The sequence below is a fragment of the Capra hircus genome, chromosome 23, assembly GCF_001704415.2.
Source record: "Capra hircus breed San Clemente chromosome 23, ASM170441v1, whole genome shotgun sequence".
Taxonomy (NCBI): Eukaryota; Metazoa; Chordata; class Mammalia; order Artiodactyla; family Bovidae; genus Capra; species Capra hircus.
The window spans coordinates 29,382,409-29,403,260 of NC_030830.1; the positions used below are offsets into that span (position 1 = coordinate 29,382,409).

Here is a 20,852-nt window from a genome sequence, read left to right on the forward strand (position 1 = left end):
GTTACTTTTATGTGATATTTTACAAATTTGCAGTTTTCTATGATTTTCTTAGGCCTTTCCCGGTGGCTCAGTGGTAAGGAAGCTGCTTGCAATGCAGAAGCCACAGGAGACACAAGTTCAACATATGGGTCAGAAAGATCCCGTGGAGGAGGGCGCAGCAACCCACTCCAGTATTCTCGCCTGGAGAATCCCATGGACAGAGGAGCCTGGCGAGCTATAATCCACAGGGTCACACAGAAGCAGACACGACTGAAGCGACTTAGCACACACGCACACATGATTTTTTCAGTAGGCTTGGGTTCTTTTTTAAATTAAATAACAGAGACTTAACATTTTTTGTTTAGACATCAGCATCATCTGATTTTCATAAGACAGATGACTTAGATTTTATACCTGGAAACATAAACCTATTTTTCTTAAGACTTTTCATTTAAAATTTTAGAAGAGTTCTTTAGGAGATTAATATTTCTTGTTTTGGAGAAAACTGTTTTCTGAAAGTCAACATTTTTTGTAGTTTTCATTAAATCTTTTTTCTGTCTAAATAAAAATTGATAAATACTATGCCTTTATTTAATAATAATGTTAACTGTGATTATCTTTGATAATGGAGTTATTTTATCCTGTACATTTGTATATATTTTTCCAAATGGTCTACCATGACCATGTTACTTTCTAAAGAGAATAACAGTAATTCTTTCCAGTTACAACATGGTTCAGAGATAGAACTTGGCAAACAGATGTGAATTAGAGACCTCTCATTACCATCACTTGCCCATAACCTTTGAATGAATCACTTAAGTTCTCTTGGCCTTGGTTTTATGAAATGGAAAATTGGGATGAAATTTACATTTGAGTATTTCTGAAAAATAATTAGCATTGCAGACTTGTTTTTCCTAGGAAATATCTGACTTCCAGTACTACATCTCTGAATATCTTCAGAGTTTTCGAAGCTGGCATCATTCACAAGGTCAAAATATATCAGGAGATTCTTGATTCTAAATATTGCTGTAATCCCTTTATTCATGGGACCCTCCAACACAATGCCCCATCTACCTGATGGGTCTCTTCTTTGTAGTAAGAAAAGAACCCAGTGGGAAAAAAAGAACAAGTGAAAACAATTTGGTTATTATAAGAACAATGCCACCAACGTGAGTGATTGCTAAGTGTGATTCTAATAATGTATTAGTTAATGCAAAGAACTGAAAACCACTGATACCCAAGGATGGCACTGGTAATTCCCAGTAGCACAATTACATGCATCAGTTTATGCACTTAGCCAGGAAGCTCTTAAGTCTCAAATAGTCCAACCTATGTCTTCTAATCGGTAGTTATCAAGCTTTAAAGGGAAACTAATCATCTGAGAATCCAGTTGAAATGCAGATTATGAACCAGTAGGTCTATGGGCTTAGGGCCTGAGATCATGCTCACAGGACAATAAGCCCCCAAGGCTGCTTCAGCTGCTGGTTTGTGGTACATGCGTTGAACTGTCAGGATGATGATATATAGCACTTAGAATAGTGTCTGCACTTAGGGAGGCCTGCTAAATGATAGCCATGATTATTATTGCTGGGAGGTACAGGAATTCCAGCTTTCCATGTGCTCGTATGCAGTAGTATTAAGAATTGTGCAGCAGCCAGGTTTTTTGTTGGATATAGTCATCCCTCGGTATCCATGGGGATTTGGTTCCTTGACCCCTATGTATGTCAAAATCCATGGATTCTCAAGTCTCTTGTGTAAAATGGCTTAGTGTTTGCATAGAACCTACACAGCCATTCTCTTCTTCAGGGAATCTTCCCAAGCCAGGTATCAAACCTAGGCCTCCTGCATTGCAGGCAGATTCTTTGCCACGTGAGCCACCAGGGATTCCAACCTACACACATCTCCTTGTTATCTTCCGTATAGTTTTGTGTATATATTCATCCTGACCGCCTAAGTTCACCACCCTTTCCCCACCCCCTCACTTCCTTAGTCAATCCTATTTTAGTCAAGAAGCCATACACTTTAGCATCCTACTCACCAGTTCGTTCAACTCCATGGAAGTCATTCTTCTTCTTGGAGTCCAGTTTTTCCTTTGACTACTTGTAATACCTAATACAATGTAAATGTTGTGAAATACAATATAAATGTTATAAATAGTTGCCAGAGCACAGCAAATTCACAGCATTTTGGAACTTTCCAGAATTAGTTTTTTCAATTAATATTATCATTTCCAATCTGTAGTTGATTAATTCTGTACATGCAAAACCATGGCTACTGAGGGCTAATGGTACCTAATCTAGAATCCTTTTATAAACTTATTTATGGATTTTAGTAATTAAACTTTATAAATTTATTCTGGAACTCTCTTCTAGATTAAAAAAATCTAAGGAATATGCATGATTTGTTGTTAAAACTTGCTGAGAAAGCTTGCATATTTGGACAGGATTCATCCATCAGGAGGACAGTCATGTCCTTCTAATGAGCTGAGGACCACCGTTTTGGAATCAGTGATTCAGGGGACCAGCCAGTTGGTGACCAAATATCCAGGGTGCCCAGGACAGTCCTAAGGTCACAGCCTAACCAATAGCACTCCCCCTGCCCAGACTCAACAGCACGTTGTCTAGCAATCCTAGTTACAGTGGACAATGAAGACACGTTACTGACTTCATTCAGCTTTTCCATTTCTTCCCAACCTTTCCACCACATGGGGGAAGAGGAATTCTCAGTCAAACCCTCCTTCTTGGTTGGCAAAAGTTTTGACCCTATATCAGGCTTATGTTCAACAATCCTGCACATTTGAATGTAACAAACACACACAAATGTTATTCTATTTGGAAGAGACATGGTTGTTTCATCATTCATTGCTATAATTCAGTTTGTGGATACTTCTTACCTGAAACGCCCATGTGAAGCTCTCATCCTTTTGACGGGAGAAGCATTTTCTCAGGATCCAACCATTTTCCTTAGGATCACACAAGAATTCTTCACACTGCTGCTGGCCTGCGAAATAGAGAGGAGTAAAACTGACTGGACACAAAAGATGGGTCCGTCTCCTTGGGTGAGATGCAGGAAAGGGATGAAGTCATAGCAACGCAGCTTCCCTCAGCCATAGGTGGGGCAGCCTGGAGGTTAAGCCTAAGGCTCCAACACCAGGATTAAGTCTGCATTCTGTCACTGGCCAGCTGACTACATTAGGCAAATGGCTGAATCTCTTTCAGCCCATTTATGAGCCCGTAAACTGTCTCATACATTTATTCTGAGATTGAAATCTGTTATCGTATGGAAGGGTCTTAGGAAGGGCTTGGTACATCAAAAACATCCAGACCTTATGCATCCATCCCTGCAGCCCTTATCTGCTGCCACATAAGATGTAGCCGCTGCGCATAACGGCAGTCCTGTTAGCTGCAGCGTTGACTACCCGCTTCAGTTCCAAAAGGCTTTTTTTAGGTGTCTTGTGTCCCAGATCTGTAATGGGTTGAAACAATCACTGTAGTTTGAAATCTCAAGGAATTTGAACATGAGAGATTTCATTTTATGTAAGGTTTTTATAACATGTGTTTATGCAAAGCACAGAGAGAACAGAAGCTAAATAAGATGGAAGAGGTATATTTGAGACGAGGAGAGGGAAGACAGAGGAAGACAATTAGGAGCATAACAAACTGTATGTTTTCTTTCTAGATTTAAAGATACAGTCATAAAAACTTGCTCATATCTACATCTCAAAACAATGCAAATACCATCTCAATTTCAGGAGACAAATAAGCATACCATGCTGCCTTTGAAAAATTTGCTTTGATCGTATGCCAAATGGCAAAATAAATTAATTTAATTTGAAATTGCCTGTCTTCAGAAAAATGTGATATGGAACATATTTAGGAGTTAGCCCTTTCATTTAACATTAAACGTACTAAAAATGTCCTCATCAATTATTGACAGCCCAGTATTAACACAGAGGCTTCATTTCAGCCTTGAGAAGAGAGGACACTGCTTGTTTCTTTTTTCTTTTTAATTTTTACAATGTGCTTGTTTCTAGAAGCACGTTTCCTCCCTCTTTCAACTGCAATGCCATGCGGAGTTCTCAAAAGGGACCATTTGCTGGATTGGTGTTGGAGCTAGTGAGCAGGTTGTCCTGTTGGGCTCAGTGCGTCTCATGACCTCTAGTTTAGAGTTCAAATGAAATGTATTCAGTGGAGCAGACTGCTAGAAAAATAAATGTCATAAGAAACATGTAAGAACTGATCCCTGAAATTAAAAAAAAAAAATCTCCAAAAAATTCTCATTTCTTTTACATTTTTCTACAATTCTATTAGTAATTAATAACAGCTGTGAGTGGGCAGTAAGGCCACGCCCAGGGAAATGTGGCTTAGGACTATTATGTTTATCCTCTTCTTCCTTGGTGCCCCCCACACCCCTTTTCTTAGAGATGGTATCAGATTAATAGGAATATATAAGTCCTTTGAAAATGCTGCTCTTGCCTGGAACTGAAAGCTTCTTCTGAAGTCTCCTAGCACCTCATTTCCACACATCAAAATTCTATCCATCTTTCTTTTTTTAAAAAAATTGTTTTAAGTATTTGTATTGATTTTATGTATTTATTACTTTATTTTTGGCTGCGCTGGGTCTTCATTGCGGCACAGGCCTTTCTCTAGCTGCAGTGAGCGGGGGTTGCTCTCTAGTTCAGCTGCTTGGGTTTCTCGTTGCAGTGGCTTCTCTTGTGGAGCACGAGCTCTAGGACGTGTGGGCTTCACTGGCTGTGGCTCCTGGACTCCGAAGCGCAGGCTCAGTAGTTGTGACACGTGATTTAGTTGCTCCGTAGCACGTAGGGTCTACGCAGATCAGGGATCGAACCGATGTCTCCCGCACTGGCAGGCGGATTATTTATCACTGAGCCACCAGGGAAGCGTCTCCATCTTTCATTTACCGTTTCCTCCCTGAAATCTTCCTTGACCTCTTCCCCTTCTCCATGCGCACACATGGAGACACATGTGTGTCTTTGATGACATGTTATTTTGATAAGAAATTCAGAGCATTTTAAAGAACCAAAGGATTAAACTTAGATGGAGGAAGGCTGTGTCAGGGGAAGAGGTCAAGAAAGACTTCAGAAATGTGTAGAATTTGAAGTGGGCTTCCAGATTACATTTGATGGGGAGGATTTTAATCCATGTGTTCAGTACATATCTGTTGGTTTTATTGAAGGTAGCTTTGAAGAGAAGAAGAACCTCACCAGAAGATAGTGGGTGAAGGAGGGGTGGATGGTTCTATTCACGTTGCTTTGCTCATTTCAGTATCACATGAGCACTTCCCATCGCGGAGGTACCCTGCATGGTATTAATATATAGTTGGCACTCAATAATGAATATATGAGCAAAGAACACAGAACTAAGCATGAGCCGTTCCTATCCTTGAAGCTCTTATAGTCTAGTTCATGAGAGAGCACCTCCCCTCACTGACTAGATGACTGTTGTGGAGCACCGTGGGAGGCTGTGTAAACTTCAGTAGAATTCAGGAGGGATTTCTCACATGAGACCCACGCTGGGGTTTGAGAGACAATTTGAAGTTATCTGGTGGGGATGGAGTATACAGCACGATAACTGTAGCCATCAACAGTGCATTGTGTATTTGAAAATTGCTAAGAGAATAGATCTTAAAAGTTCTCATCACAAGAAAAAAAATGCATAACTATGTGAGGTGATGGATGGCAATCATTTCCAATATATACATCTATCAAATCATATATTGTATACCTTAAACTTATGCATGCATGCACGCTAAATCACTTCTGATCACTGTCTGATTCCTTGCGACCCTATAGACCCTATAGCTCTTCAGGCTCTGAACCCACGTCCTGCATTGCTAGCCTGATTCTTTACCACCGAGCCACCAAGGAAACCCCACCTTAAACTTACATGATATGTCAACTATATCTCTATACAACTGGAAAAATAATAAAGGCGAAAAAGAGAGAAGTTATCTGATGGAAAATGGTGTCACAGGAAGAAGGGAGAGCAAGTAAGAGACAACTTGGAAATTCAGAACAGCCTGCCTTTGGGAACCTGTAAGTGGAAGTTTGGCTGGAGTATAAGGGAGAGATTAGGGAAAGGGTAGAATGTGAGATGTGTGGGTGATAGCCATTTTATAAAGAGCTCTTCATGCTAAGCCATGCTGTGTTCTAGAAGCTATGTGAAGCCACTGAAGGATTTCATGGAAGAGCTGTATCATCAGAATTTTTTCTTTCAGAAAGATCTGTCTTACAGTAGACTTTCAAGATTGATTCCAAGGAGTGTGTGCGTGCGCACTTAGTTGCCCAGTTGTGTCTGATTCTTTGTGACCCTTGGGACTGTAACCCACCAGCCTCCTCTCTCCATGGGATTTTTCAGACAAGAATGCTGGAGTGGGTTGCCATGTCCTTCTCCAGGGGATCTTCTCGTCCCAGGGATCGAACCTGCGTCTTTGGTGTCTCTTGCATTGCAGGCAGTTTCTTTACCCACTGAGCCATCGAGGAAACCTATTCAAAGGTGACCAGCCTGAAACTATCAACTAACAGGAGAGCTGTGGTGAGCCAGGGAGTTGATGAGGATGAAGAGTAGATGCTGGAAGGTTGTGAGAACACAGGCTGACTGGTGCGGTAAGGGAGGAGGGAGACCAGGATGACATTCAGCTTCCTGGCTTGAGCAGCTGAGTGGATGTGGGCTATTTGTTGAGAGAGAGGAGAAGCAGATTTCTAGGTTCCCCCTCCTCTTCAAAGATGTAGCTTTAGAGTCATGACCTTTTGCATCTACTGAATATCCCAAAGGAAATGTGCAAAAAAGAGTTGAACATAGGAATTAGGGTCTGGAGATGGGTTTGTCTAAAAGGAAGTTGAAGCACATTGGGACAGGTGAAAAGAGAGAGATGGGAATAGCTTAACAAATTTCCTATTCATCTGAGCTTTAGACATTTCCAGTAGGGGCTAGCATCTCTGGGATTTACTGCTCCCTCTCTGAGCCCCAGCCCCTGTGGATGATGCGGGATCCCCAAAGGGAAAGATTGAAAGCAATTACCCAGTTGATTTCCTCCTTAGAATTATTTAATTTAGCACGCTGTTTGTGGTTTTTTTTTTTAAGGAAACCTTTAAAGCTTAGCAGCCAAGAAAGAAATCTTGATGGTTAATTGGGGTTTACATTTTAAGTAGATAATAGTATCAATAAAATCATGTTAGTATAATTAGACTTAATTTTATATGAGATATCACTCTGGGCATTCCTATAATTGCTCTTAATCTTTTAAGGATTAGTTACAGGCACAAGTATAGGTATAAATATAGATAGATGTAGGCATAGGTATATTTATATACTTGGATCTAGATATAAGGATATTTGTACAGCTAGAGCCAGGGGGCCAAATATAAACATACAAACAAAGCATTGTTTATCTTCATAATAACTTGAATAAATTTATCATGCTCAGTGATTTAAATATATTAATGTACTTCATGCTTAAAGCAGCCCTATAAGGTAGATTCTGCTGTTATCCCATTTTTATCCCAAAAAATTGAAGTGTTGGGTAAATAAATTGCTTAAGGTTGCACAAATCCTAGACTTGGGATTTGAACTAGGGAGTATGGGTGGGTCTAGAGTCTGTTCTAGTAACATGGCTTTATGTTGCCTCTCTTTGTCAGTTTCTAACAAATCAATCTGTAAATTAATTGAAATGCAATTTCTGTCCTCCTACATGATTGTCGTTGTGTTAGTCACTCAGTCGTGTCCGACTTTTTGTGACCTTATGGACTGTAGCCTGCCAGGCTCCTCTGTCCGTGGGAGTCTCCAGGCAAGAATACTAGAGTGGGTTGCCATTCCGTCCTCCAGGGCATCTTTCCGACCCAGGGATCGAACGTGATCTCCTGCATTGCAGGCAGATTCTTTACTGTCTGAGCCACCAGGGAAGCCCTACATGACTGGGTAAGATGTAAAGGGGGTGGTGCCGTTTATCAATGACGCATGTGCAATTAAAGCCTGTATCTAATCCGAGCTGAGGACAGCCATGTGCGTTACCGCAGATTACAGATCAGAGGAGTTACTGGCCCAGAGAAGGATGTAGCAGTCGTTGAAAGTGAAAGAAAAGAAAGTGAAGTCGCTCAGTCGTGTCCGACTCTGCGACCCCATGGACGGTAGCGTACCAGAATCCTCCGTCCATGGGATTTTCCAGGCAAGAGTACTGGAGTGGGTTGCTATTTCCTTCTCCAGGGGATCTTCCCAACCCAGGGATCAAACCCGGGTCTCCCGCATTGTAGGCAGATGCTTTACTGTCTGAGCCACCAGGGAAGTAGCAGTTGTTAGCTCTCAGCAAATGCCCTGAACTAAGGCAGCCACAGAAATTGTAAACTGCAGTGTAGCGTCTGTAAAAAGACTGTTACGTGCTTCCTTCCTGTTTATAACCAAATAGAGATGAACAACTTTGGGGCATGTAACAGAGATCTGTGCTCCTAGCCAGACTCTCAGAGGTCTAGGTTGCCTGGTCCACTCCCTCGCCATCCCTAGTACATGCGAGGGTGGTCCTCCCTGCTAGTCCCTACAGCTATAGCTAGGGTTCAGAGACCCCTTGAAGGGCTTACCCATGTCCTGGGGCTGGAAGGAAGCATGCAGACATCCACAAATGGTATCTTGCTTGGCACAGCCAGACTCCATAATCTGCTGGTCTCACTGGTGGGACAGTGAGACCCGCTAGAACAAGCCCTGCAATCAGGTGCTGGGAGGGTCTTACTCACCCAGCTGGTGTGGGGCAGTCGCTGTTCAAGGGTCCCAAGCATGCAGACAAGGCCAGCTATAGGCTCCTCTCTTGGTACCCCCATCTAGCACTTATGTGTGTTAGTCACTCAGTCGTGGCCAACTCTTTGAAATCCCATGGACTGTAGCCTGCCGAGCTCCTCTATCCATGGACTTCTCCAGGCCAGAATACTAGAGTGGGTAGCCATTCTCTTGTCGGTAACCATTCCCTTCTCCAGGGGATTGTTCCGACACAGGGATCAAACCATGGTCTCCTGCATTGCAGGCAGATTCTTTACCATCTGAGCCATCAGGGAAACCCACTTACCACCACTTACTGAGCAGCTGCAGGACAGGGTCTAAGCAACCCCTTTCCTTGTTCCTCCTCCTCAGGTCTCCATCTTGGGTATATACAAAATGAATTCGAGTGCAGCAGGAAAGCAGTCATCTATAATATGAGACATGGGCTAAAACTTTGCAGATTCGATTTTCTTGGCTCTCATCCTGGTGATTCAAACATTTAGGGAAATGAACGTCATCAGCCCAGAGTTACATAAGCACTATACTTGTTTTAGCTGTTCTGCAAACCTGGACTCCTGACTGCTTGGTGATGGCCCAGGAGACTTGTCGTTCTCTTGGTCCTACTTCCTGGGAAATGAATGAAGTTGCAGCTTTAGGGCCCTCATTTGCATGGGTCTCTACCAGGTCCCTGGTTGGGCCTTGTAACCTGTTCCCATGGTTATCTATAGTCTGTAAATTTTGCAAAAGTTACTGCTTATGAATTTTTTTGCTCTCATCCTAAAAAACAAATTCCAAGTTGGTGCCTAATTTTGCGTTATTTTGCTTCAAGAGGGCTTCCCAAGTTGTATAAACTTCAGGCTGCACAATACTTAGACTCACCCCTGTTCCAAGGTCATTCCAGTATCTAGCCCTTGTACAGTTTCTTAGTTTTAGAGGCATTTGGGGAGCTTTGTTTTTCTGGTTCTAAATGCATAGATGGCAGCTTGGAAGCAGAGACACAGAGACTTTCTTAACTAAAGAAGAGTACAAATGGGGACTTCTCTGGTGGTCCAGTAGTTAAGACTCTGGGCCTCCGGTGCAAGGGATGTGGGTTTGATCCCTGGTCAGGGAACAGGTCCCATGTGCCATGTGGCGTGGCCTCAGAATTTTTTTAAAAAGTGGTTGTTGTTCAGTTTCTCAGTCATTTTCAACTCCTCGCAACCCCGTGGATTGCAACACGCCATGCTTCCCTGTACTTCACTATCTCCTGGAGTTTGCTCAAACTCATGTCCATTGAGTCAGTGATGCCATCCAACCGTCTCATCCTCTGTCACCCTCTTCTCCTCCCGCCTTCGATCTTTCCCAGCATCAGGGTCTTTTTCCCAATGAGTCAGCTCTTCATATCAGGTGGCCAAAGTATTGGAGCTTCAGCTTCAGCATCAGTCCTTCCAATGAATATTCAAGGTTGATTTCTGTTAGGACTGACTGGCTTGATCTCCTTGCTCTCACATTTGAAATTAAAAAACAAAAAGAGGAGTAAAAATGGATGCTCACATGGCACTGTTATCCAGTCTCTGTGAACTTTAGAGTCGCTGTTGGGAATGAAAGAACAGAGCCAACACAGGCCCCAGAAAGCATTCTGCTGAAAGAGATGATGAATCCATGAGGTTTTAGGACAGGGCAGCTCCTTTTGGAGTTTGGATCTGAGTTTTAGGTCTTTGTTTCTCACAAGGACTCCATTGGAAAGGCATCAAGGCTTTCTGAACTATCTATTTTTGAGCCTCTATGTGACATGAGGTCTGTCCACTTCTTTTATCAGCAAGGAAGGGTTGAGAGCCTCCTTTTGCAGTGATTTTTTTTTTTTTTGGTAATATCAGAATCACAAAGGGAGCAAAGCATGATTTAACACAAGTCTGCCTGACCTAAGGAATCCTGACAGGTTAAAATCCAGATGAAAAACAATCCCTCCACACAGGTTTGGTTATGCCTCTCACATAAGGAGTCTGCATTACAGAAGATTTACAGTAACAGTCCTTTTGACAGGAGGCCTTCCTGAGCAGCCTATAAAATCCAGTATGATCCTTAAACATGGGATTTGCACAGGGCTCATCCGGGACATCCATTGAGAGGTGATAAACCTAAATGAATTATTTCACTCTTTGGCAGTTTCTGGGAGGTATTACCTGACAGATGAGAGCCTTGTGGTTTTAAGGGAAGCTGAATTCTTATTAAGATAATTTATACCCAAAGGGATCATAAGTGAGAAAATTGAAAAATTATATAAAGGTATAAAAAGCATCGTTTGGGACGCAGATAGAGGCACCATTGGATTTCTCTGGCAGCCACGTTTTCAAGGTCAAGACTGCTCTTCTGGATGGACGAGGAAAGCTGGTTTTCTCATTCTGGGTTTTCAGACTCCTCACTTGTTTGCATATCATCCATGATACAGCTGTAGTATAAACAACTCGAGCAACTAGCTCTGTTTTTTGCTAGCCAGTTAGGTGATTCTGCGAAGGTCATTTGGTTCTTTGGCTTTCATGTGTTACTCAGGATCATAGTAATTCCAACTCTCCCTCAAAGGGGCCGTTATTGAGGATTTAATGAGATGATAGATTAGATTAGATTGTTTATCTACAGGCTGTCTGGTTTAGAATTAAACTGAAAGTAATATTTCAGTGTTCTACCAGTTTATAAAATACCTTGGGATTTTGTATCAACCAATTAAGTAAAATCTATTGATCACTTCCTATGTCTTGGGGACTTTGTTAAAGGCTGTTGATTTAAAAAATAATTGTTGCTTCCATTTTGATTGGAAACTATTAACAGGTCACCTGCTACTTGGTCTGTGTTCTATAATATCTAAGGGCAGCAGATATCATGTAGATATTCTCATATCACCAGAGCTTCTGTATGAGGACCATGGGCAGATCTTTCTGCCTGGTTTTCGGGCCAGCCTCAACTTTGCCTTATTGGCCCTGAGAATTGCGAAACTGATGAGGATGAGCGTATCATGTCAACTTTGAGAAAAATCAGAGGCAAAATGTTGGCCCACCCATGGCAGATAATCAAGACTAGATGAGAAGCTTTTCACTTTTTCTGAAGAGTCCTCCTTTTTGGCTTTATCTTTCTACTCTTGTTTTCTTCTTTTTCTCTATTCAGTTTCCATTTCATTTTATTTCATTCTCGCATGTCTTTATAAGCCATGTTAGAATCTTTTATAATGTAGGGCACACTTAATAAATAAAGGAGTAATTATAACAGAGATGAAATAAGAAGATTAAAGGAAAATTGCAGTGAAATTCTCTGGGCAAAGCAATAAATGGTTCCAGTGGTAGCAATTCATCTGCACCTGTCTCAGCACTGTCCAGACCACTCAAGAAAAGCAATCACATTTAAAGGTAGAAAATTTTAAATTCCAAAGTGTTCATATTTGAAACCATAGAAGTATTTGATTTCAAATAAGACCTGAGTTTGCCTTGGATCTGCATTCTGTATAAGCAGTCACTTTCACAACTTTCAGGCATACTGCCTGGAATGTCTTTATATGTACCTTGTTCTTGCTATGTAAAGAATGAAGCTGATAAAAATTGATGAGGGTAAAAATACCAAATTATTCTTTGGACCCCAAGCACTCCAGTCCTACATGGTCCTACCAGCTATTGCACCCTTCCTTGCTGGTTATCTTGTCTACCCTGCTAAGGGTGTACATTAGTCAGAATATCCCCCGTTGACACAACATCCTCCCCTATGTTCATGTCTCATCCAGCTCCACTGTTCATCCCTGGTCCTTCTTTTCCTACAAACTCCTTCTCCTAGCCTCTCTCACTTTCTTCTCTAGAGCTCCTTGTTAATTTTCCTGAGAGCACAATTTGTGTTCTAAAATAACTTCTCAACATCCTCCCCGTACCAAATCCTAGATTACTCTTGACAACACATATCACTGGGGCATCACTCAAATGGAGGCAGACCATTCTTTGACCTCCATCATGTTGTACCCTTAAGAGTCTCACTAGACCCCTTGTCTTACCTTTGCTGAGGTCCTATTGTATAGCAGCTCTCAAAGGGTGGTCTATGGACTCCTGGGAGTTCCCAAGACCATATCCCATGAGATCAAAACTATGGATATTTTAATAATAATAATACTAAGACATCATTTGCTTCTTCAGCCATGTTGACACTTACACCCATGGTGCAAAAGCAAATGTGGATAAAACTGCTGGTGCTTTGGTATGAATCAATGCAGTGGCATTGAACGATACTATTAGTATTTGTATTCTTCACAACTACACACTCAAAGGTTTTATTTAAAAAAGGAAAAGGAGTGCAATAAATAAAAATGCCAATTTTACTTCAGAATGTCCTTGATGAAGCCATAGAAGTTGTTAATTTTATCAGTCTTTATTCTTGAGCACATGCCTTTTCAATAATCTGAATAATGAAATGGGATGTCCATTTAAAGTCATTCTGTGGTGTATGAACATACAATGGGTGACTTGGGAAAATGTTTTAGGATGCTCTAAGCTCTTCTTGCCTGGAGAATCCCAGGGACGGGGGAGCCTGGTGGGCTGCCGTCTCTGGGGTTGCACAGAGTCAGACACGACTGAAGCAACTTAGCAGCAGCAGCAGCAGCAAGCTGCACTAGGGAGGGATGGATTGGGAGTTTAGGATTAACAGGTTGCAAACTATTATATGGGCTTCCCCAGTGGCTCAGTGGGTAAGAATCTACCTGCAATGCAAAAGCCCCAGGAGACGCAGGTTCAATCTCTGGGTTGGGAGGATCCCCTGGAGGAGGAAATGGCAACCCACCCCAGGATTCTTTCCTGAAAAGTTCCATGGACAGAGGAGCCTGCTGGGCTGCCATAGCGTCTCAAAGGGTCGGACATGAGGGAAAGACTGAGCATGAACAAGAAAGTCTTATACACAGGATGGATACAAAACCAGGTCCTATTGTACAGCACAGGAAACTGTATTCAATGACCTAAATAAACCGTAATGGAAAAGAATATGGAGAAGAATGTGTATATAGATATAGATATGTATAACTGAATCACTTTTGCTGCACAGCAAAAATTAACACACTACTGTAAATCAAGTATACTTAATAAAATAAACTGAAAAATAAAACCACAGTTCTTTAGGATCCTCTATCATTTATTTATGTGTGTGAAGAAGTCCAGAAACTAGAGTTTGGGATCACTGCTATAGAGCTTTATGCAAACCAGTGGCTAAAATGAGATTAACTGTTGAGGAAATGAATTTATTGGGTTTGTGGGGTACCAGGCTGGAAGAAACTGGCAGCCAGAGGACAGAAAAATATTACCGTGTCCCTGATGGGAACCTGGGCATCAAAGCCATAGACAATTTGCTGTAAAAGCAGGTGGAGGACCCCCAGGACTTGCTCTGATCAAGTCACCGCTTTGCCTAAGGATACACCTGGCACCTTCACTGAGTTGGATCTGCCTCTCAGCAGTTTGGTCTGGCATCCTGCTGCCTTAGCAAATGAAATGCTTATCATGTCACTAGTGGAAAAAAAGAGAGATGACCAGCGGATTCCCAACACTTGGCCAATTGTCACCCTCTACATCGCAAGTTCTCAAAAGACCTATGCAGAGTGGACAAGCCAAGTGAATGTTAGTTGCTTATTATTATTATCGTTGTAGAAGTGGGCTCCAGATGGGCCAGTGAAAACCCTGGTCTCTGAGCTCTGGGACACGCCCCAGGCCTGGTGGAAGACTTCCTTTTGTTTTTGTTCTAAGCCCAAAACGAGACACAACAAAGAGCCTTCTGTCACCTCCCCTCTCCAGCTTGCTGCCTGGAGCCCTCTTGGAGAAGTAGTGGAGAAAACAATTATAGCCATCACTGACATCTGATATTCATGTCACCCCTGCCCTAAGCCTGAAGCCTGGCCTCCTCCATTCCTTCCTCCTAATTCAGGCTCTTGAGGCCAAACAGGTGAGGTGTGAAGCATAAAGAAGTATAAAACAAAAAGCAAAGAATTAGACTCCAAGGAAAAACACCTCTCCCTCCAAGGCTGATCTTAACACCTATGCTGAGGTCCTGGCCTGGGGGTGAGGGTAGGGGCAGGGTAGGAAGGAAACCCCTAGACTGGAATGGAAAAACGTAGAGCCACAAAGAAGCCCTACAGATTTTGTCCTGAAAGGTAGAGATAAGAGCTGTCAATTTAATTCCTTCCATTTCTGAAAAGTCTCAAATTAATCAAACTGCCATCTTGGATTTTGCCTGGTGAGACTATTTCCTCTTGCAAGGAACCAGAAAGCATTTTATTCACCAGGATACTTGTTCAGGAAAACACAGTAGTCGCAGGGTGGAGAGGGGAATGCCTTAAACAGCCCCCTGGGGAGGCTTCCCTGCTGGTTCTGTGGTGAAGAATCCCCCCGCCAATGCAGGAGACACTGGTTCGATGCCTGGTCCAGGAACATCCCACACCCTGCTGAGCAGCTAAACCCATACACCACAACTATTGATCATGTGCTCTAGAGCCCGGAAACCGAAGCTGACTGAGCCAAGCCCGGGCTCACCAACAAGAGAAGCCACTGCAATAAGAAGCCTGAGCACTGCAATTATAGAGTAGCCCTTGCTCGCTGCAGCTAGAGAAAAGCCGGCCCAGCAATGAAGATATAGCACAGTCAATAAATAAGGCAATGAAATTTTTAAAGACTTTATAAATAAATAAATCAAAAGAAAGCCCCCTGGGACTCGTGACTGAGGCCCCCCAGCCTGGGAGTTGGCTCATCCCAAGAGTTGAGAATGGAGGACAAAAGCTACCTAAGGAACAAACAAGGAAAGATTTCTGTTTTGTTCTTGCAAAGAATAAGAACAGAGCCTGAAAAGGGAAGAGAAAACCCCTCAGATATCTCCACAAATGTCATGAGACTGGAGGAAAAAAAAAGTTGTTTTGCAAAGGGGTATAATGGGGTTACATGAAATCATGTGTGTGAAACTTTTGAAAATTGTAAAGCATGATAGAATGTAAAAACTCTTTTATTCAATTTAAAGAATGTGAAAAAAAATGCTTTAAAGTTTCCCCATTCATGACGTTCAAATTCTTTTTTTAAAAAAATTGCCATGGCTGCATTTCAATAAACATCCTTATATCTAAACAAACAAACAGCAAAAGCTAATACACGCATACAAAAAAAAAGAACAACTATGTAGCCATGAGTCAAAATGGGAGGAACTGTGCTGGGCCGTGGGCTTCCCGCACGACTCAGTGATAAAGAATCCCACCTGCAATGCAGGAGTCACAGGAGACACAGGTTCAATCCCTGGGTTGGGAAGATCCCCAGGAGCAGAGCATGGCAACCCACTCCAGTGTTCTTGCCTGGAAACTCCATGCACAGAGGAGCCTGGTGAGCTACAGTCTACAGGGTCACAAAGAGTGAGACAACGGAAGCAACTTAGCACAAACGCACGCGTGGTCGGCAACACAATGGAGAATCTCGGAAATGGGCAACAGCCTTTGGAAGGATCACAAGCCTTGGTCTTGACCAGTTCACTTGGTTGCGCAAGAGGCAGGAAGTCCTTGCCGGACATCCGACCTCGTCCCATGCAGCCTCAGAGGGCAGTGGTTTTCTCACACTACATCGCCTTGTCGATTCTCTTAGATGCGGCCACACAAGAGCCTGGGATAGCTTATCGCTCTCCATCTCTTGCTTTCATTGATGCAGGAACCTCTTCCTCTCAATCCAGCAGGGTAATCACTGATGTAATTGAAAGCATCTCTGTATTCTGGTTCCAGCTCTGCCAGCAACGGCCTGTGTGACCGTGGGCAGGTCCTCATCTCTCCACACCTCAGGGTCCTGATTTGTAAAATGATGGAGTTGAGAAGGGAAAGGCTGAGTTAATTATCTCTTAGGTCCCTTACAAACCCAAGTGCAGTGAATCTTGCCATATTAATCTTTCATGCATCTTCATTCCTACTTGAACTCACCCTTATGACAAAATATCTTTTACTGTAGAAATGAAAAAACCAACCATTTTTTAAAATAGAAGTTATTTCCTTAGTGGCTATTTCTCCATAAAGAACACAGAGTAGCTTAACATGCACTGTTTTTGTTTCTCATAATAATCTTTTTTTTGAAGCTAAGAGGAACCAGATAGATGGTGTTCATTTTTTTTTTTAGGTTTCCTTTTATGTCTTTTACCAGTCTTACGGGTGTTCTCTTATTTGTGTCTGCCTGCCTGTCACCTAAGATTATTAGATCATTGAGAGTTGGAACAAAATGAGTCTCACTTCTGTATCCTCCTAAAACTCAGAGACTATCGTTTGTACAAAGTAAGCACTGAATAGATATTTGTTCAGTTGAACTGAAGTTTGTATCAAACCCAAAATTTTAAATTATTGCTTTGTGATAGGCTTGGTGGTGCTGCAGGAATAAACTAATTCACAAATCTCAGTTTAATACAATAGAGAGTTCTTTTCCTTTGTCGAGGCAAAGTCAGCTATGTGGGGTGGGATTTGGGAAGACGGTATTTCTGCTCCGCAGAGCCACTCAGGAACCCAGGCTGAGGAGAATCCTATTCTGACTCTCCTACCGTCTGGAGCACATGGCATCTTCAGGGAAAGAGGCTGAAAATTTTCTAAAGGGCTTTCCTGCCTTCTGTACCCATTTCATTGGCCAGAACTAACCACATGGCGCTGACTGGCTAGTAGAAGGGTTTGGGGTCGTGTGAGCTCTTATATTTTTAGGCAAGAACAGTGTCCTCAAGCTTGACGATCACTAGCAATGTCGACCACATGCTCCACTCAGTAGATCTAATATTTTGAAGACAGTGGACTCCTTTGAGAAGCTTTGATGGTTATGATACCCGTCCCAGAAACAAACACCTCTGTGTTGAAACACTCAACATAATTGTCAGTTTGTCATGCATTTCCAACTCCATTTACTTATTTCCTATGAATCCCTGGACCCAGATTATGAACCCTATGACAGAATCCACAGGCAGGTTTAACACCTGGTAACAGATCAACAGGTGAAAAACACACGTTGCAGTGTTCTGTTTGAATTTCATGTTAGGAAGAGCCTATTTATTTACTTGCTCATTTGCTTTTGTCAGATCTGGCATCGTACCAGATATGTGATCAATGGATTTCTCTCTGTGTTTGTTTTTATCAGGAGAAATTTGAGGGTCTGTTCCGGACTTACGATGACTGTGTGACGTTCCAGCTGTTTAAGAGTTTCAGACGTGTCCGAATAAACTTCAGCAATCCCAAATCTGCAGCGCGAGCCAGGATAGAGCTTCATGAAACCCAGTTCAGAGGGAAAAAGTTAAAACTCTACTTTGCCCAGGTACGATCATTCTTTTCCAGAGTTAATCCATCTGCCCTACATTGTCTTTTTACCTGTTCAAAATGTAAATGAGGCCCTTGCTACTTTCAGATTACTTTGTAGTCTATGATTAATTTCACTAAAAAATAAATTTATATCATGATTCCCAGGCCGGGACAGCATAGTGGTTTAGAAAACAGGCTCTGAGTGCCCACGACAGCCTTGGTTCTAATCTAGGCAAGTCATATAACCTCACTGGGCCTCAGTTTCCCCATCTGTAAAATGGGGATGATGACATACTTCTTACACTATCATGAGGATTAAATGACTTATTACGTGTTAAAGTGCTTAGCATTTGGTGAATAAATGCCCAATAAAGACCAGCTAATACTTGTAATAAGAATGGGCTCATCACAGCTACTGGAGACAGCAATGGTAGTAGCTGTTTAATGGATCCAGGGTGTCCTCTGCAGTGATAAAAATACTTTGAATCTCGATAGGAGTGGTGGTTCCACAACACTGAGCATAGACTAAATGCTACCGAAATTGTTCAGTTTAAAATGGCTTAATTTCAAGTTATGTGAATATCACCTCAGTTAAAAGAGAAAGAGAGAGGAAGGGAGAGAAATAGATGGAAGGAAGGAAGGAAAGAGGCTATGAAGGAAGGATGGGAAGGAGGGGAGGGTCACAGAGGGAGAGAAAGAAGGGAAGGAAAGGGAGCCAGCAGTATCAGCATCACCTGGGAATCTGTTAGCAGTGCAGATTCTCTGGCCCTGACCCCATCAACTGACTCAGAAACTCAGGAGTCGGGGCCAGCACTCTGTCTTAGTAAGCTTCCCAGGTCATTCTTATGCAGCTAAAGGCTGACACCCACTGTTTGAAGAATCAAGTAAGATAACTGAGCCCGTGGTGTGTGGTCAGTATTCATTATTATTGCAGCCTGGTTCATTGGTTCATTTGTCACAGGCTAAAGGCCAGGCTCTGCATCTCAGTGGAACAGCATGGCATATCCGAGGCCAAAATGAATAATGTGCCTTCATTTCTCCTGTGTTTGAAAGGTTCAGACTCCAGAGACAGACGGAGACAAACTGCATTTGGCTCCACCACAGCCTGCCAAACAGTTCCTCATCTCACCCCCTGCCTCTCCGCCCGTCGGCTGGCAGCCCATCAGCGACGCCACGCCAGTCCTTAACTATGACCTCCTCTATGCTGTGGCCAAACTAGGACCAGGTGAGCTCTGTGGCCCTTTCTGGAAATAAACATTTGAAAATGCCGCTTAGGAAAGTCAAACAAGATGAACCATCCTAAAATCCTGGGTTCTTTGTAACATCTGCATTTCTGGGTTTTTTTTCTCATAATTTTTTTAAAACGTGAATTTATATATTTATTTTTGGCTGTGCTGGTTCTTTGTTGCTCTGCAGGCTTTTCTGTAGTTGTGGTGAAGCAAGGCTACTCTCCAGTTGCAGTGGGAGGGCTTCTCATTTCAGTGGCTTCTCTTCTTGCAGAAAACAGGCTCTAGGGTGCAAGGGTTTCAGTCGTTGCAGCACGTGGGCTCAGTAGTTGTGGGTCCCGGGCTCTGGAGCACACGCTCAATAGTTGTGGCACACAGGCTTAGTTGCTTCTCAACACGTGGGATCTTCCGGGACCAGGGATTGAACCCATGTGTCTCCTGCACTGGCGGGCAGATTCTTTACCACTGAGCCACCAGGGAAGTCCACCAGCTGCATTTCTAATGAATTTATCTCTGTCTGTAGACAGCCAGAGGGATGATGAATGAAAACGCAGCATCAGACTTTGTACCTGTTCAAAAGCAATTCCGGAACTGGCACTAAAATGTCAGTCCTAGCTTCTGGATTGCAGTGCAGATATTTTAAGGTTGCATAACAGGCAAAATGAGCTCTCCCAGCTGGCACAAGGCTTCTAGACTGTGCAACCTTGTTTTACTGCTGCCACGGTATGCCCAGGAACCCTTGGCTACAAAACAATCTGTCTGCAAAGTGACACCTCTAAGACCCCCAAGGAAGCCAGTCACATTAGCCTCCAACTTTAGAAAACAGTCTATGGTCGTTCTGTTCTGATGTTGGTACCTGTAGCGTGGATGCTCTCATTTTCTATGGTGCAGTATTCATTTATACCGCTAGGTATTCATCCACTCTCCTGCTGATGGCCGTTTAGAGGGTTTCCAGTTTCTTGCCATTACAATCCAAGCAGCAGTTAACATTCTTGTACGTATTTCTTACACACTTATCCAAAAGCTTGTTTTTATACCTAGAAGTGATGCTGTCCTCAGTTTCAGCTGATGGTGCCACCTTGTACTCCAAAGGAGTTTTCCTATATTATAGCAAGAGGAGAAATGGTGGAAAGTGGGTGGGCCACAACCAGTGGCAGCTGAGCTTTTAAGCACCGAAGATCTGAAAGTAAATAATAGTCCTTGTGTCTGCTCTCTGTACTGGTGGTTCCCACAGTGTGAAATGGGGCTGAGTGCACACCCCAGAAATTCTAATTTAATTGATTTGGATCAAATCAAGCATCACTATTTTAAAAAAATCTCCCCAGATGATACTGATGTGCAGATGAATTCAAGAACCATTGGTAGCCAAATGCCAGGGATGATAAATTTATAAGTTCTTATCAGTATTTCTTAGATTAGGAAAACATTTGGTATTAGTATCTCTCACCCCAGAAAGCTCAAGTTTTAATAACACATATGGGTTTTCATGGTGGCTCAGATGGTGAAGAGTCTGCCTGCAATGCCAGAGACTAGAGTTTGATCCGTAGGTCAGGAAGATCCCCTGGAGAAGGGAATGGCTACCTACTCCAGTATTCTTGCCTGGAGAATCCC

At 42.6% G+C, this 20,852-nt stretch overlaps 1 protein-coding gene across 3 annotated transcripts in view; it reads left to right on the top strand.

Annotated features, from left to right (window-relative positions):
- Positions 1-20,852, top strand: part of RCAN2 (regulator of calcineurin 2) — a 277,144-nt gene that overhangs the window by 235,234 nt on the left and 21,058 nt on the right. For all 3 annotated transcript variants that reach the window (XM_018039084.1, XM_018039085.1, XM_005696367.3), the window contains 2 exons: positions 17,858-18,031; positions 19,069-19,240. In XM_018039084.1, coding sequence (XP_017894573.1) covers positions 17,858-18,031; positions 19,069-19,240 — 346 coding nt within the window. The remainder of the gene's footprint in view (positions 1-17,857; positions 18,032-19,068; positions 19,241-20,852) is intronic.